The sequence below is a fragment of the Pavona decussata genome, unplaced genomic scaffold (assembly GCF_977016875.1).
Source record: "Pavona decussata unplaced genomic scaffold, jaPavDecu1.1 SCAFFOLD_170, whole genome shotgun sequence".
NCBI lineage: Eukaryota > Metazoa > Cnidaria > Anthozoa > Scleractinia > Agariciidae > Pavona > Pavona decussata.
The window spans coordinates 711,276-730,000 of NW_028145581.1; the positions used below are offsets into that span (position 1 = coordinate 711,276).

Consider the following 18,725-nt stretch of genomic DNA (forward strand, 5'->3'; position numbering starts at 1 on the left):
AAGCTGCTTTATAGCCTTGCTCATCCAGGAAGGCGGGCGACTCTCCAAGAAACAACCTGAAACTGACGGGAGTAACGACGCGACAACCACCGCCTGTTACTGTCAGACACTTCTTCAGCGAAGAGCCAAGACCCGCATTTATCAGCTCCTCTTCACCAGCGAAGTATGGAGTCCCTCAGAGATCTGACGGCAAACCAGGAAAGATCGCTCGCAGTACATCGTGCTGCATGGTAATCGTCTCGTTGCAGGCCAGCGGCGATTTTAAGCTCTTCTCAAATAGTAGAGCGAGTCTTTCTCTGCATTCCTCGGCACGAAGCGGATCGACAGATCTGTTCTCAAATGCGGAGATGAGTTCTTCTGGCAAGTGTTCGGCCGGCTCCCACGTGTTCTGTTCTGGAGAATAATGCTTCCACTGAACAAAGTACACCGTTTCGCGGCCTTGAATTCGTTTTGCAACTACTGTGAGTAACTCAAAAATGAGAACAAGAAAGCCATTAAGGCTTAATAATTTCCTTTGTGGCTGTAGCACTTGATTTCCAGGTATTTTTGGCACAAAATCAAAAAAAAAAAACCTGAAAGAAGTCGTTGTTGTCGCGGCACAAAATGTAGAAATGGCGTGCTCAGCTATTCAGGAGCAAGTATTTTCGTCGCTCAACCAATCAGTAGTGAGTAATTTTGCCCTCGTTGAAAAAAAAAAATTAGAAAAAAATGCCCTCTGTTTCGACCAATCAGCATTCAGTAATTTTGTTCTCTATGTTACAGAGCTTGCAGCACGTAAAATAGGGAAAATTATTGATTGTTGCTCGAAAACGTATTAGTGTAGTAAACGGCTAACAAGCTGCCTAAATTGGTAGGAGTTGCGCTCAAGTTAACAAAGAGAGAAAAATTCACCGTTGTTTGCTCATGTTCTCCACAAAACCTTAAATTAGGTCATTTCAAGTTGTTGCTTTGCGGAGAACGGCAGGACATGTACTTAAATTTAAAATTCACGTGCGGAGCGATTGTTTTTGTTCAGATGTTGTTGCTGCCGCCGTCGTTGCTTAACAGGATTCCCAGACATGTTCGGCGCGGCTTGGATAAAAATATTTGAAAAATCATCACTGTGTCAATATTGCTCCTACTAAATAATTCTGGACCGATTGTATCGAGAATTTGATAAACGATTAAAGCATCTGTGTAAAGTTTTAAACACGTAATGTAAAGAAAATTTATCAATTGTGCCTGGAAGAAAGCATTTTCGTTTACAAATGATCTGTAATCGGCCTTCGAATCACGTAAACATGATATTTTCTGCGAGGGCAAGATAGCTTTCGTGGAAAAATGTTTGGAAAATCAAAACTGTGTCAATTTTTCTCCTATAGTAATAGTCCTAGTCTCTAAATAACATTTAAAAAATACTTTTTGGTGTTTGGTAGAATTATTTCAGAGCTTTGAAACATGTGTACGTTTAAAAACACGTGGGAGCCGTGTGGTGCGAATGAAAAAGCACGGCCACGAAACAAATTTTTCAAAATTGACTTGCCCCAAATATTGGTGGTATCGAAAGCGATTGAAGTGTCTAAAATTATAATTCTGAAAGTTACAATAGCTGATCACGAACTGGTGATAAAGGCAAATGTGAGGCTTCTTTAAACTTACTTTTCCAGCCGGCCTGCTCTAACTTGCTATCCGGATAGTCGGACAGTCGTGCCAGTGAAACAGAGCTCATTGTGCAAAAGACAGTTTTGCAATCAGTTATATCCCTCTACCAAAGCACTTCAATACCTGGTCGGTGTTGTCGTACCTGGTTTAGCAAATATAGATTACTTCACGGAAAGTACGGGCGTACGGTGTTTACGCACGAGCTGTTGACGTATCAGAAATCGAACGAGTGAGCGCAGCGAACGAGTGAGATTTCTGATACGAAACAACGAGTGCATAAACACCGTACAAAGCACTTTGAATGCTGTAATTTGTTTATTTTATACAAACTGAGATTTTTTCGTGCTGAACAGGTTTGGTAAACATGTAAACATAGCTCACAAGTGTTTTATTGTTATAATGAAAGTACACGAAAATATCACGTTATTTCAAAAATGCGTTTTCGAGTGCAGTGATTGTCAGACGTGTACTTGAAAGGCCTCCTTTTTTAGCCATGGTTTTCATCAAACTGTTCAATTTGTTCTGACCCATTTGCACTTGATTTAAACCACATTTTTTTGTTTTGTTTTGTTTTGTTTTGTTTTTTGACGAAAGACTTTTTGTGGAATTTATCTCGAGAAAGTATGGCGCACCAGGTTTATTCATCGCGTCATGTCGCTTTTCGGAATAAATCTTGTAAACAGCAACTGGATCTCTTTCGGGTGGACCGTTTGATGGTGCGAAAGCCTTCGGTTTAACAGCTCCTGACATTACGAGGTCAAGCTCCTGTTCTAGTTTTCGTTTGCCTTTCAGAATACTCTAAGTATTCAGTTCCGTCAGCTTCCATGTGAAGTTGCATTTCGCCTCAAGTCATCTGCCGATGTTCTTCACAGCCTCTCAAACCAAAATGCACCGAATTGAAAAGCCACCCTGTGTTTAGCAAAGCTTCGGCATTTGAGATTCCGAGTAAATTCTTTTCGTAAAGGCATTTCCTTGCTTGATCAAACGCAATGTCTTCCATAATATTATACTCGCTGAGTACTTGTGTTCTTTTAAATACCGGCTAGTTCTTGAAAACAACCCTCGAAGGCTTGATGGTTCATAGTCTTGGCCATCTTTTCTTTTCCCACTAACAATGAATTCACTAACGCTCTTCTCTTCTGGTTAAATTTCTTCAATTTTTCTTTGTTCGTTTTTCTCCAGCAGAAATGCGGTAAGTAGCTTCACACCCCGCTGCATTTTTGCTCTAGTGTTTTATTTTCTTGGTCGTTAATAAGCTTATATTCTCCGCCGGATGGGTTTATCCAAAGGTTTAAACCTACTGTCAGAACATTGAGCCACCAGTGCCAGAACATTCAGCCATCAGTAGTTGTTTATTGGAATGTTTTAAACTCGTCTAGAAATGTCCTGCGAAAAAGCTGAAATCTCGGCAAGCGAGAAATTTAGAGCCGTAGAAAAGCTAGCGCAATCGAAAACGATACGCCAAAGCTACCAGGTTCATTCATTCATTGAAAATGTTGATGCGTTTTGACAGCCGCTTTCTGATTGGACGAAACGGATTTCCCACGTGTGAGAAAGTCGTTTCGCTGTTGCCATTGGCTGCGAGAATTTCCGAACCGGGTTTTCAACAGATCAATTCTGTTTGTAAATCTCAGTATATATGAAATAAAGAAAAATCCTTTTCGATCGGATTGCCATACAGGGATACTGTGGTTTATTTGCGGCCTGGTTGTTTTAGTGCTTCACATAGACAGGCAACACCGACATTAGTGATTTGATTATAGTCCAGAGACAGGGTGCTTACTTTGCAGCCTGGCTGTTTTAGTGCTTCATGTAGACTGGCAACACCGACATCAGTGATCTGATTAAAACTCAAATTTAGTGTGGTTACTTTGCAGCTTGGCTGTTTTAGTGCTTCACATAGACTGGCGACACCAACATCAGTGATCTTATTAACACCCAGATGTAGCGTGGTTACTTTGCAGCCTGGCTGTTTTAGTGCTTCATGTAGACTGGCAACACCGACATCAGTGATCTGATTAAAACTCAAATTTAGTGTGGTTACTTTGCAGCTTGGCTGTTTTAGTGCTTCACATAGACTGGCAACACCGACATCAGTGATCTTATTAACACCCAGAAGTAGCGTGGTTACTTTGCAGCTTGGTTGTTTTAGTGCTTCACATAGACTGGCGACATCCGCATCAGCGATGTTATTATTAGCCAGATCTAGTGTGGTTACTTTGCAGCTTGGCTGTTTTAGTGCTTCACATAGGCTGGCAACACCGACATCAGTGATCTGATTATAATCCAGATGTAGTGTGGTTACTTTGCAGCTTGGCTGTTTTAGTGCTTCACATAGGCTGGCAACACCGACATCAGTGATCTTATTAACACCCAGATCAAGTGTGGTTACTTTGCAGCTTGGCTGTTTTAGTGCTTCACATAGGCTGGCAACACCGACATCAGTGATCTTATTAACACCCAGATCAAGTGTGGTTACTTTGCAGCTTGGCTGTTTTAGTGCTTCACAAAGACTGGCAACACCGACATCAGTGATCTGATTAGTACCAAGATATAGTGAGGTGACTTTGCTGCTTGGCTGTTTTAGTGCTTCACATAGACTGACAAAACAGGCATCAGTGATCTGATTATTTGACAGAGAAAGACTGGTTAACGTTTTACGCAGTGATCCTTGGATAGAATCTACACATTCATTATTCAGTTGACACAAATGCAGACTTAGCTCGGTGATGAAACAAGAATCCTTTTCTAACGATGCAGAGATCAGTCTTAATCCAGATGATATAATGCTGGCTTCAATGATTAATCTCTTAATGGGCAGGAATGACCTCTGCTCAGACTGTGTCATTTCTGAGTGAGCGATGTTCAAGTTGAGGGTGCCAAATGGCGGCTTTCCAGATGACAATGTTTGGTGTCTTGTGCTGGGTTCCTCTTCATTCAATGCACTAATTGTATCGAGAAAAAATGATATGGCAATACAATCCGCGTCAGTTATTTCAATAAAACAAACCTCTTCATCATGAACAGGGTGTTGACGGTAGTGATCTTTAGCGAATTCCTTGTCCTGATATTCATAGAGACATTTTGCTTGAAGAAGATGGTGATTTCTCTGTCGGGTGTTTGATGAAAGCTGTTCAAGCAATCTTTCCATAAGCTCTCTGTCTTTTTCTTTTGACAGAATACCAGCCATAAATTGCGAGACCATTGTGGATACTGTTTCTCCTGGAGGAATTATCGTCCTCTTTACAAACCAACGTGCAGCTAAGTATTCCTGAAGAGTTAAGTGAGTAAAACAAAAATGTTTTTTTGTTTGAGAAAAAGCCACCCTGAAGGGAGGACCACAATGAAGAATTCCGCTTTTCCTCAGGCTTTCAACTTCTTTGGAACTGAACTTTTTCATTTCTTCCTCGCCAAAAAGGAACTTTTTCTCAATAAGCAACTCAGCTGCAAACTTGGACAGTTCATCCAGAAAGGTTTCGTCAAAATGAGGAACTTCGCTTTTGTTATGATTTTTCTCAAAAATGTTGAACACTTCAAAATAGAGATCGCTTGCTGAGATGGGTAGATCATCAGTACCCTTTGATTTCTTTAGAACGTACTCCATGTATGAACACATCAGAGCACAAAGCACAGGAATGTGAGCAAAACTGGTGAGATTCTCGTTCTTCGTGATATGCTCCATTACAGTGTTTTTCATGATTTCGTTCTCTCTGAAATATTTCTCAATGTATTCTCTCACTTCTCGTTGAGAAAACCCCATAATTTCCACCTTCCGATCGAAGTGCATTCCACTGATCTTGTCAGATTCATCAGGTCTTGACGTTACCATAACAGTAGCCTTTCCTAAAATTGTTCCTCTCATTAGTTTTGCACATAGTGCAGCCACCGGCATTTTCTCTCGGCAGCTGTTTGGATACCTTTCATGCGCATCGCCAGAGATATAAGCTTGTTGCCAAAATTCGTCAAAACCGTCAAGAATGATCAAAACTTCTTCAGGGTGATTAACAATGTATTCAAAAAGCGAGTCGTTGATATTTGATTGGTCATCTAATATCGAGGAGCGGTTTAAGATCTCTTTCAAGGTAAGATTTTCTGTCTCTAGTAAATTCAACTGACGAAATGACAACAAGGACGCAAATTTAAAACTAGGCATTTGCGCGTTTGTTGGGAACAGAAACAATTTATCGTTAGCCCAATCTCGAAAAAGCTTTTGACAGAACAAGGTCTTTCCGATCCCTGCCTTTCCAATGACAAGAATGGATTTGGGATTTTTGTTTTCTTCGGTTGTGCGAATAAACAATTCTTGACAGTGTTTGACTCGAGCCTGAGTTCCGCTAACTTGACCATACTGCTTCAGATGTGCCCTTCTTTCGGCATCTCCGTTTTTAATAGGCTTTCGTCCATGTTGCATGACAAGATTAGTGAATATTTCGTCTGTTTTCATCTTGGCGACAGTAGGAATGTCCAACAGTTTGGGCTGCAACTCTGTTTGCCTTTCTATTGATGCTTTCAACGCTGCTGAGTAGGCATCAACGTCTGAAAAAAAGTATAATAATTTAACAGTTAAAAGAGTATATCATTTAAAAAATGCGCACGTGCCTTTTGTTGCGCAGACAACTGTACTTAAGGTTACCGTATACCTTGAGGGGTGTCTCGCGTCCAAGCGATGTAGCGCATCCAGTTTTAGTAACTCGGGCCGTAAGGCGGCACGAGTTAAGTTTTCGGTCTTATTTCTTATTTCGGTTGAAGACGCCGAGTTAGGTAATCGGGGAAGGAGAGTGGAGGGCCCCGAACTCCCTCATGTTTTCTCTCTTCTTTCGCTTCCCCACTCTCTTAGCGTTTGCGAATGATTGCCCTTAGCGTAAGGAGGGTTCTGTAGTCGTTAGAATTCAGATCATTTTCTTTTCTAGTTCTCGCCATTCAATCTACAACAGAGATATAACCCACCTTCCTCAAATTTGTATTTAGCCCCGTACAGTTTAATTACTAATTACTACCTGAGAGTATATCAGCGCAGAGGCGCGAGAGTTGGTACGCGGTACGGCATGCATCCATGATTAGAGCAAGAGGAGGTTGCTTGAACATGATGCATTCGGTTTCATCTGATTGGCAAATTAGCGAGGGTGACAGTTGTACAAGAAATCATGAACCTTTGGGAGGTTTGTCTTGTCGCACGAGCAGCACGCGAATGAATTCAACTCCGCGCAAGATGATGTAGATGGAGGGCATGGAAAACGCGAATGCGAAATCGAAACAGAAAAGTATAGTGAGGTTTTATAGCTTTCTTCGGGACCTTCGCAAGATGCTGCAGAACACTCAGAAAACTCAAAGAATACCAAAGATTCGAATGCAGAACTCACCGCAAGCAACGAGAATGTTTCACAGCAGAAGAATGGTCATGTCGAATCGAACGATCGATCGCAAGTACACGCTAAGGAAGAGGGGAAAAGAGAGAAAGTTTCTGACTTAGTGAACGCTTGGAATAATAGTACAGCAGAGGTGCTCGATGTTTAGGTGAGTAGGATCCATTAACCTGTTTTAACTTTCAAAGGTCATTTTTAAGAAATGTTGAAGGCCACGTTTGAGAAAACTGCTGCTCTTTATCTTTTATTTTAATGTCCGCCACAATTAGACTTAACTTTCCAATTTGACTTTAGTATTAGAAGGTTTATAGAAATGTAATCGGTGACAAGATCGCTATCGTGTCATACGTAGTCCTGCAATGACAATTTTCGTTTTTGATTCCTCTGCCGGAAAAATCCTGAACCTTCATGGGTTATCGCGCGGAGCATTTTCATTACAAAACGCGAAAGAAGGACAAGAAGGCACGTTCAAAAAAATTGGCGTGCCAATGAATACATCATGTATGAGAAATTATGCGAACGTACTTGCAATTTTTTCATTAGTTTTTGAATTTGTTTAAGAACGAAACCGTTTTGTCAACAAACGCCTTGAATTTGTGTCCTAGAGCTGACAGAGCTTTGTTTTGCTAAATCATGTTTCGTATCTTTGGTACATCTGAGTAAAAGAATTTGAGCTAATATTGATAAGTTGACATCAGAGTGCTTACGTCAGTGTATGTTAAATTTAGGGGATTAAAAAATTGGGGTCATACAGATAAATATCTGACTCACGGTTAACATTGAAACATAATCAATGTACAAATGGTTTCTGTCTCCAAATCAAAGGTGAAGACGTAAGGATTAAAGCCCGGGAATATGAAACACGTACAAGGTATTCTACTTAACAAATGTCGTTTTTTTTCCTGAATGTCATTCGTTCTGCAAATAATGCAATTATATCTGGATGTTACTTATTTCCTCACTATATCTCTGTATCTATCGATTTGGGGGCGTTAACGATGCTGGAGGTTATCAGTGCTAAAAGATCGTAGGCTTACGCACCACGCGGTCAAATATGGCCCACGCGAGTTTAAGCTGGTAACAGCTATAATTCTTGTTTGATACAAGGGTTCAGGTATTTACATTTTAAGCCGGACGCGCTACATCGCTTGGACGCGAGACCCCTCTAAAGTTATAGGGTAACCTTAATCAATCAGAGAGCGCGCCATATGAGCAGAATCTCAAAACGGGATGTATGTACCAACTGTTTGTGTGCGTCATGTTTCTGTAGAGAAGAGCACCTCTGTATCGAACAAAAATGAGATTCATAAAAGTAAAAACTTTGTAACTCTACATGGCAATATGAAAGCTTCATCTACCCAAAAGGTTTCCGGTAAAAACCCATTACTTGTTACCCTGTGATCATCGGCGTACGAGCAAACATTTTTCATGCAGGTGTTGTGGGGAGCGGGGCCCAGAAGTTAATTTGACCGAATGAAAGTTAACCTGTTGGCCGCTAGTGCAAACAGACAGCGGTGTCCGGGCTATGTAACTTCTATTTATAACAAGCTGCCATATCGCAATGGCCTGTGTTAACGTTGTGTTTACAGGATTGTACGATTTTCACGTCTCTGTAATATCTACAAATTTAATGTAAGCTGTCACGTACCCCGTTGAATTTTCAGGCGCTAATCTAGGTAGGCTTTATCAAAGTGCATAGTCTATCATTGCAAGTGGTTAAGTTAAGTAGCTTAAGGCTTGGAAATTGAAATCTTCATCCTCATCTTACTCCCGCTCCTCGCCGGTCCCCAAAGCGCACGTGTCTGAGCGCCTTTTTGTTGTTCTTGTTGTTGTTGTTTGTTTTGTTTTTTCTCGCCTTCCTCCTCGAAAAAAAATACCTTAGCTTGACTTGTTGGCAACTATATTCACTCTATATTGAACTCTTCTTTCATCTAAGTTCCTCTGTGTAGAATTGTCAACTATGCTGGAATTTCTTTGAATTTTTTTTTTTTTTTTATTATTTTACTTCTATATTTAACTTCCGACTCAAGTGAGATTTTTCTCCAAAAAATTCAATACTTTCTGGGCTGTAAAGAAAATAATTGAATTGTTTTAACTGTGGTTGTTACCAATGCTTTCTACAGGCTGTTTGCACTTGCCTTTTCCAGGCATCCAGATAGGGTGGTGAGAAAAATAATTTTTTTTTGTGAATTTTTTTGGTAATTCAAGTCCTTTTCTTTAACACAAACTGCAAGGCTGATACTACGTGCTACGTACTACGTACTACTTTGCCGCCCCCAGGCCCCCATACCCTTCCCGTACGCTTACGCTTCTGATGGCTGATAAAGAATCTGGCTTGACCAGATAGTGATTGAAAGAATTTATTTTTCCATGGCTATTATATTTTGGTGGGCGTTTTTTTCACAACGCTGAATTTTTCTGTTTTCGTATGAAAAGTTGATTTGTTAGCTTTAGTTATCTTTATGTTATTTTATCAGCTTTATTGGTTTCTACAGCACTTTTATTAATTTTAGTTTTTTGAAGAGACGTTTAATTAAAGAAATATTTGAACATTGCTTGAGAACATAGAAAACTGCGGCGATCTCTCATCATTCGAAGATTGTTTCCTCGGCAGTTTACATAAAAGACGTTTCGGATATGTTTCAAATTTCTTTAATCATACCCTAATCAGGGGCGCATTTGTCCGCCATCTTGGATTTTTTTTTTGTTTCGATGTTCAAAAACGTCTTGTAGCGCTTCCAATACTATGAATATGCAGAGAATATCGGGATAAGTGGTGTAGTGGATACGTGAACTCGTTCCAAGTTTGAGTCGCAGATTGTGCATTAGTTTTCTTTCTCCTTTTGTACAATCGTTTGTTTTCATTTTGGTTGCCTTTTGCTTCCAGTCGACTGAATGCATTAAACATTAAACCCCTGTGACACAACATTCTCCCCGTATATTTTATACTACAATTATGACTGAAATTAGCGAAATGTAGCAGGAGCATCCAACAATCCATTTCGATCTCTTAAATTGCTCAGAAATTCGGATTTGGATTTTTAAGGAATCTTACATTCTCTTCGGTAAAGCATCAGCTCAAAGTTCCGTAACATTGGTATAAACTAATACCGTTGGTTCCCAGATGGGAACCAACGAGGCTCAGCTAGCTGTCAATAACAGCACGTAAATTCAGGAAAAAAGATTCCATTGTCCTAAAACTATTTTGCGAGTTAAACCTTCAACAAAAACATTCGAAGAGATCAAACTGTATTAGCTTAAACAAATATGACTCTAAAAGGCCAACAAACGAACTGTTTGTTTCACTTTCGTTTTTATTCATCCTGGGATATCCAGATTTTTTTGAGAAATGAATGCAAAAGTTTGAATGATTTTCAAACATTCAGCAGTCAAAAATGCTAAAAAAGGTGTCTCCTGTGTTCCCAGATCGTTTTGTAACTTTTTTAAGACAAGTTGGTGTAAATTAATATGGTATGACCTGCTAGCACGCTTTTACTGAAAATTTAAGATGCAGAAAGTGTTAAGAAACCAAATTTAAAAGCTCTCAATTTGCCGGTTTAACAAAAATGCTAGCGAAACCATTTCCTTTTTTTTTAACACCATAGTTGCTTCAACGAAAACGAAAAGAATTAGTTTTCCAGTGTTACGACATTTTCAACTGACATTTTTTTTTAAATAAATTCTGCTCGAATTTCTGCCGAGGTGATCAGATGTCCACCGAAATGAACCATAAGGTACCCCGATTATTACTATATTTGTAGTTTCATCTTCAGAAATTGCTAAAACAAATTATACACTGGTTCATTTGGTGATAAACCCTTAAATTCGTCACTTTCTAGTTAGCTAACCTGGTTTGACATTCTTCATTTTAAGTCTTTTAGCTCCTTGATCCAAGTGTTCTACCTTGCTTGTCATTGTAGTTAATCCCTGTTCCAGTTGCTCAACTTTGTGTTCTACCTTGTCTGTCATTGTAGTTAGGCTCTGCTCCAGTAGCTCAACTTTGTCTTCTGTCTTGGCAAGTCCTTCTTGTAACGCCTGAACTTGCATCGATAGTCGTTCTTGGACAGCTTTCTGACAATGCAACAGTCTCTTCAGAGTCACCTCCACCTCTTGAAGCTTTTCATTTTGTTGCATCAAAGAGTCGTCATGTTCATCCAGTCTGGTTCCGTGACAAAGTTGCGAATCTTCAAGGACGGCAACCTGTTTTTGAACTGAAGCGAAATGCTTGATTTGTTGATCCAATACCGACTTAACGTTGTTGCTGTCGTCGATGAGATCATTGACATTTTCTTGCACTAAAGTCAGAAGATCCCCGTCCACAGCATGTCCCATACACAACTGACACCCTGCATACAGTTTGAAGGGATTCTATGATTAGCATAATATGTTGAACAGAAATATTCATACCGTTCAAGTCGGTAACATTAACTCGACTCTGAGGGTGTCAGATTCATTCAGGTCATGCAAACGTGCTTTGAGAAATAACCTTACCTGTAAGCAGAAAGAACTTCCCAAACAAACCTTGTGAAAAATATTATCGCTTAACATATTTTCATGAGATCAATCTGTCTACTAACTTTTAGAACACTGAGTGTCACGTATATTACGCGTCATTCCAGTTAGCGTTCTTATTTGTGACAGCCGGCTGTATTGTAATTAGCACACCCTCTTGGAGGTCAGCTTTAGTTAATGGGGAAAGCGTCGATAAAAAAATAGATACTTTTGTCCGTTTTATTTCCTCGTTCTTTCGTTGGTTGGTTCGTGCCTTCGTCCAATTATTCATTCAATTATTGATTTTCTTCACGTATTCAAAGGAGCGGTTAACGCTTAACAAAAAGAGTTTGCTTGTCATACCTATAGTTTGCCAGTCATACAGATCCTCCAACGTCTTCTTCTCCTTCCCAGCAGTCAGGCCCAGACTTCTCACCAATGCTTCTAGCTTATCGAAGCAATCATCGAAGAAGGTGTCAGACCATTTACTGACGTCAAAATGGCCCCACTTGTTTCGGACATTTTTTCTGACATCATCAGCAGATGTCTGCGTGAGCGCGGAGAAAATAGCGTTTGGTTGGTAGTAAGAAATTCCCAACAAGTTCAAGATGGCAGTCATGTCCAGCGACTCATCAAAGGCAGAAAACATAGCAAGATGATTCGGAAGGTATATCTTGGCCAGGTCAATTGAACTGTTGAGAGTAAAACTGTAGCTTTTTTCATCACTGCCATGCAGTACACTGTTGTTATTAACGTTCTGAAATCTCAGTTTTTTAAGGTGTGGATCAGTGTTGGTGTAAGGATAAGTCAGGGTCTTCAGAGTACAGCTTGGGGTCAGGTGCTTGTCCAAGTCGTCATAATGAGTGTTCATTCCTACTGTGATAACATCTCGCAAAACTGGAGCGACAACTTTGTTCATAGCAATTCCTACAACAAGCCATCTCTTCTCTTCATCAGAGACCATCATCTTTAGTAAAAAGACGGATAAAAAGAAACTGAATTAATCAAGGAATGTGTGCATAATATTACCTGGTACCAACAGTATACTTTTTTATGAGTTACATGTGGCCCCCGTGATTCAGTTTTGCTCTGTCCCAGACAAAAATAATGACTCAGTGAGAGTTTTTCGACTGTAAATCCGAGTCAACAGGGGCAATCAATGGTTCATTTTGGTGGATATCGAAGGGGCAAATATGTCGTCAAAAATAACAAAAAAGGACAGCTTTCATTTTCGCAAAACCAAAAACAGATAGAGAATTAGCGGAATAAAATCTCGTTTCCTACAATTTGTTCTTCGCAGCTTAAATTTGCAGCTAAAGCATTCGAACATGTCAATTTGTATGAGCTTACACAATTTTGTCTTTAAAAGGTCATGAAACAATCTGGGAACACAGAAGACAACATTTTAAGTATCTTGCTTTTAAGCAAAACATTTAACGAGAACATTTTAAAATGTTCTTGTTAGGTGTCCTTGACGTAAACTCTGCTACAGAAAGGTACAATCTAATCATGGACCAAAAAAGAAGAAACCGTTCCAAAAAATTCAAGAATCGACAGTGATTGGTCATGAAAAAAAACAAATATTCGTTTCTACTCCCCCACCGATGTAGTACAACAGATTCTTTACACACTAACCACTTTTTCAAAAAAGCCGCACTGGATAAAACAAAGTCACCGTCGATGGTTCCATTTAATATGTATCTCAACGGTAAACCGTTCGCTCATGGCGAATACAATAGGTGGTTTGCATTGCCGCCACATTAGTATATAAAACAAAAGAAAATTTGTTTACATAGTTTGCATAAAAATGGAAGTTAACTCCCAGAGGAGAAAAATCTTATTGTTCCTGTACGCCAACATGGTTGTCATGACGTCACATGCAAACCATCAATACTGCCATCCTACCTTACTTGCCGACATGTTGTAGTTTCTAAGCTGCTCATGAAAAGAGCGCTGCAATTCTTGTGGTACTTCTTGTCCCCATGCACCAAGACTTTCTCGCTGATTTATCGATTAAACCTTTGGATCTGAAAGAGGGAACAAATGGCTATTCAATGCTTTTTGTTCCTTTACAGTGAAAACAAACAGACAACAAAAATAAAAACAAAGTTTATAACATAGTTTTGTGGTGTAACCATAGAAATCGACTGAAATTAGCATATAATGCGCCAGTGATTTTGAAACAACGCTGTGTGTGTATTCATTGGCTTTTAGCAATTTATTTATTTTGGTGCAAATTATTGGCTCAAATACAAATAAAATTAAAAAAAATGAGCCATAACGATGATCTGTAAAAGAGTCAAGTTCCTATACAAGACAGATTACCTGATAACTAAACTTAAAATACAGAAATTAAAAAGATAGATGAATATGAGTAAAAAAGAATAAGTACAAACACACACAAACTAGTTATTCCATAAAAAATCTCTTACCACCGATTTAAAAATACTAATGCTTATTGCCGAATGGACGTGTAAAGGTAAAATATTCCACATATCATGTCTGAAATTCTTTTCAAACAGGTAATTTTAAATAAGTTTGTCCTTGCAAAGTTTTTCTTTTATCACTACACCTAAGAGAATACCGGTCAGCTTCGGAATAAAAACTTACATACTTAATTACATCCATTTTCAAATCACTGGTGATCCTTGGAATCTGATTGGTCCAAAATGGTGCAATTTATTCCCAAATTGCACCATTTTTTGCTCTAAATTGCATCCTTTCTTTAGCCCATTAAAATGGAAATGAAGTAACACAAATAGAATATTAATATTGACAATGATACTCTGTGATTTCAAAATGGATGTAATTAAGTGGTAATTGAACTTCGTGTCGTGCAATTTTGGTCTGAAATCATACTTGTGATTTCAAATCAAACTCGCGCTGCGCGCTCGTTTGATTTTGAAATCACGCGTATGATTTCAGACCAAATTGCACTCCACTCAGTTCAATTACCAATATTAATTACATCAATTTTAATATAGCCATTCAATGCTTTATTAACAAGACTCCCCTAATGGCATTTTAACGGATGCTTTATGTGGCCTCATTTATTCCCATTGTATGCCTCGCAGATTTTTAAAACTATCCTAGATAATGGAATAGTTTGAGTCACAAAGATAGGGTGATGTTGTTTCCGTATTCCCTTGTGTTACGCTTTGTATCGTTATACCGGAAATTGCATTACGTTAAGGTAATGGCCACACACATGACCTGTCAAACGTTTTCTTTTCTGGCTATGTAATTTCAATAAAAGTGTAAGATTACAAATTGCTCTCATTCATTACAAAAACAGAAAGAAAAACAGGCAAAAAGCTTTCCTAAATGAAAACGTTTAGTAAAAATTGACAATCAAACCTTTAATCTTTTTGTGAAGTGGATTTCCATTAGCGTTTAAGCATCAACTCGACAAAGTGATGTGATGTGCGTTTTAGCTTATCAATGATCGACCTTTCCTTCTCGCATCGTGGTTCTACAACTGTCAAACGAAGCATAATTCCTTCGCAAGGAACTCTCCAATTTTAGAAGTTATTCTTTCGATTTACCGCCTTAAAAGGGTTAATTTTCTTTATGTTTTAATTTTAGTTTCAGTTTAATTTTTGCCTTTATACTTGCACATCGTTACAAGATAAATATACATTAAAATATAAAAGATAAGAAATAACAAGAGAGAGAGAAAGATATGGCGAGGATGCCCATAGAGAAACCATTGAAGCTCAAACGAGCTACAAGCTCCTCAAAAAAATTACAACTTTGAAATCAGGATTTTAGGCGTAGCTTATTTAATTTTTCAATACATTTAGGTTAAAAAGCAAGTACACAATCAAACACACACAGGCAGCAAAACATAAAACAGCACGTTCAAAACAGGATTAGTCCATTTAGATTTAAATAGAGAAATACTCTCAGCATTCTGAATTTCTGAATTAAAGGAATAAGGGTTGAAAATTAGCGCTCGCCCACTCGCCAATGCGAGTGTCAAGACCGTCGGCCGAGTGGAAATCTCAGGTTACTCCACAGGCAGCCCAAGCTCGCGGCACTAGAGAGCGTGTAATAATTAATTACTAGTGGACATGATGACCTTCGAGTGCAAGCAGCCATTGAGAATTAAACCCATTATAAGACTTTGTATGGGAAATAAAATACCGACGATTCTGACGCTTAAAAAAACGCTAAATTTTAACTTTCATTCAATAAAATGAATAAAACTGACTCACCTCTGGTGTATTCTTGTGTTTTGTAGCTTATTTTACCGTTTCGAGCATTCTTTGAAATCACTGTCATTTCCCTCATAAGATGGAGTCAAGGCAGCACACTAAGATTTCGACCGTAAGCTCACATAGTCCACTCAGAGGCGGTTTGCGCCTCGAAAATCCATCCCAGCCGCGATTTTTTCACGCAAAGCTAAGGCCCCATCATTCGCAAACCTCGGTGAAGGTGCTGTACATGACGACGCAACATTCACCGAGGTTTGCGAATGATGGGACTTTAGCTTTGGGTGAAAAAATCGCGGCTGGGATGGATTTTCGAGGCGCAAACCACCTCTGAGTGGACTATGCGAGCTTACGGTCGAAATCTTAGTGTGCTGCCTTGACTCCGTCTAATGAGGGGAATGACAGTGATTTCAAAGAATGCTCGAAACAGTAAAATAAGCTACAAAACACACAAGAATACACCAGAGGTGAGTCAGTTTTATTCATTTTATTGAATGAAAGTTAAAATTTAGCGTTTTTTGTAAACGTCAGCATCGTCGGTATTTTATTTCCTATACAAAGTCTTATAATGCGTTCAAATTCTCAACGGCTGCCTGTTTAACCCAATACCGCTTGCACTCAAAGGTCAACATCCCACAAGTTTTAATTATTACACGCTCTCTAGTGACGCGAGCTTGGCAGTTTTATTCGTTTTATTGAATGAAAGTTAAATTTAGCGTTTTTTAAACTTCATAATCGACAGTATTTTATTTCCCATACAAAGTCTTATAATGCGTTTAAATTCTCAATGGCTGCTTGCACTCAAAGGTCATTATGCCCACTAGTAATTAAATATTACACGTTCTCTAGTGACGCGAGCTTGGGCTGCCTGTGGTTACTCGCCCGGTTTTGCGGGCAGAATTTTTATCTTCAGGAAAATAAAACTGTAACTGAAAGTTTTTGACAACATCTAATCTAAATGTAAGTACTTTTTCACATTCTGAAAGCTTTAGAAACCTGGCACATACACACAAACTTTCTGCTTCGTAAAGACCCGTAAATAAAAAAAATGGCTTCTGTTCAAGTAATAATTACATGAAGTACCAACTAGTAGTCATGATACTGCTGGTCATAAACAAACCACTCCGCTGAGAACACTGGATTATGAATTGGCGACTGTTTAGTGCAGGGCGACTCTCCTGGTCTAGTGTTTTCCCTCGCGTGTTTTCGATTTCAAAAAGGGGAGATATTTTCCCTGAGTATCTAAAACTCACAACAAAAAGGTTGTGAAAGGAACTCCTCATAAGGCAGATGCTAGAGATTACGAGAAGATGAGATCGAGAAGAAGAGGAAGACGAGGAGGAAGTTGTCTTCACTAAAAAAAGACGATGACGGTGTTGGGGATGACGACGAGGGCGGTGTCAGACTATGAATCAGACGCTGAGATGCCGAAGAAATGATTCTGGAAAAACTAAATTACCTGTAACATAATTAAGTTAGCTAAAACAGTGCTTGCAATAAACTAATACAACAAGAAAAACTATCAACAACAACATCAAAGTTGTGTCCTGTACTTTATTTTTTTTGGTGTGTGTGTGTGTGTCGGGGGGGGGGGGGGGGAGGGTATTTGACGAGCGAAAACATCTCCGGGTAAGTACAATCTGAATGTCAAACGCCCAGAGGGCGAGTGCTGAGACATTTAAGTTTCCAGCCCTGCAGGACAGGACACAACAGCTTAGGTCCTTGAAAACTTATTGCAAACCGTCTGAAATTCGTTCTTCAGGGAAATAAGTAAAAAGGAATTGCAATGTCTAGTATTGTAACGATGAATACGACTTGTGAGCAAAAACCTTTCTTCTTTGAATGCATCAGGAAGGAAGCGAATTTTTGAAAAGAAACATAAACTTTCCAATTTTAAATCGGTAAATATCATGTAGTTTTAGAATTTTAAGTTGCTTTAATGTAGGTTCAGTATGAGCATCTAAGGTGCCTCTTGTTATATGATTCTTAAAGCCTTTTTCTGAAGTAAAAAAAAAGCGATTTAAATTAGAAGTATAGGTCGATCCCCATACTGATATGCAGTAAACAAGATAAGGATAAACTAAGCTGTAATACAATGTGCATAAAGAGAAGGTGGGAAGGCAATACCTTGTTTAGAAATTATGCCAATTGATTTTGATATTTTTCTAGCCATATTAGCAATGTGTGGTTTCCAAGTTAAATTTTCATTTAGAATAACACATAAAAAATAGTCTCATTTACTCGTTCAATGGCACATTGACTAATCTTTAGATTGATGTCAAGTGTTTGCCTCTTTTGCCTGGGTTTAAAAATTATTTTAAAAACTGACATTTCGGGACGCCAGAGAGAAGCTGACAGCAATGGGAGACGCTTGAGTCAAAACCCAAACATGCACGGCGATTATCGCTAGCTCTGCACCTTTTAAAGGAGCTCGAAATGCAGTGAAATGGGAACGAAGATCAATTTTAGTATTGCCGAATGGAACGCCAAAAATTTTTGGCAACAGAATGTAAGCAAGAGACGTATTTGATTAAATCGCAATTGTTCAGAAATAACAACGGACTGAAGCATGACGCACAAGCCGCGTGTGAATATAACAAGGTAGTTCTTATGTTATTGCGTTCTCCTACGTCGAACGCAATTCCTAATCTTTTGTTGCATGGCCTCTGCCGTTTTTTGCGTGTCCTGTGGCACTAAGCCAGGACGATTTCACATTCCAGAAATTCCTGTAAGGACACCAAAATGTCCTCCCCGCTAGGATTTTGCAGGGGCATCGCTCACTTCTCGGCCCGATCCCGGCCGGGAAACTGTATATGGACTTCCCACGGCTTCGTTTTCGCTCGTGCAAGTTGTCACGTTGTTCTGTCGTGAGTTTCAAAGAGTCACGTTTGTCTTTTCGTGTTTGACAAGCTGTTTATGTGAATTTCGGTTCTCCGGCATTAGATATTTGGATTATGAGTTCAACTAGCTGTTGCTCCGAGGTTATGTTTTTCAAACTATCCACCTTCGATAAAGA

General features: G+C 39.1%; 1 protein-coding gene across 3 annotated transcripts in view; it reads right to left on the reverse strand.

Annotated features, from left to right (window-relative positions):
- Nucleotides 1-2,012: 2,012 nt before the first annotated feature.
- LOC146464010 (uncharacterized) overlaps nt 2,013-18,725 on the reverse strand; it is a 39,389-nt gene continuing 22,676 nt past the window's right edge. For all 3 annotated transcript variants that reach the window (XM_085083774.1, XM_085083776.1, XM_085083775.1), the window contains exons 2-5: nt 13,401-13,522; nt 11,859-12,462; nt 10,853-11,350; nt 2,013-6,177 (exon numbers count right to left, since the gene is read on the reverse strand). In XM_085083774.1, coding sequence (XP_084939900.1) covers nt 3,335-6,177; nt 10,853-11,350; nt 11,859-12,462; nt 13,401-13,415 — 3,960 coding nt within the window. In that variant the 5' untranslated portion in view covers nt 13,416-13,522 and the 3' untranslated portion in view covers nt 2,013-3,334. The remainder of the gene's footprint in view (nt 6,178-10,852; nt 11,351-11,858; nt 12,463-13,400; nt 13,523-18,725) is intronic.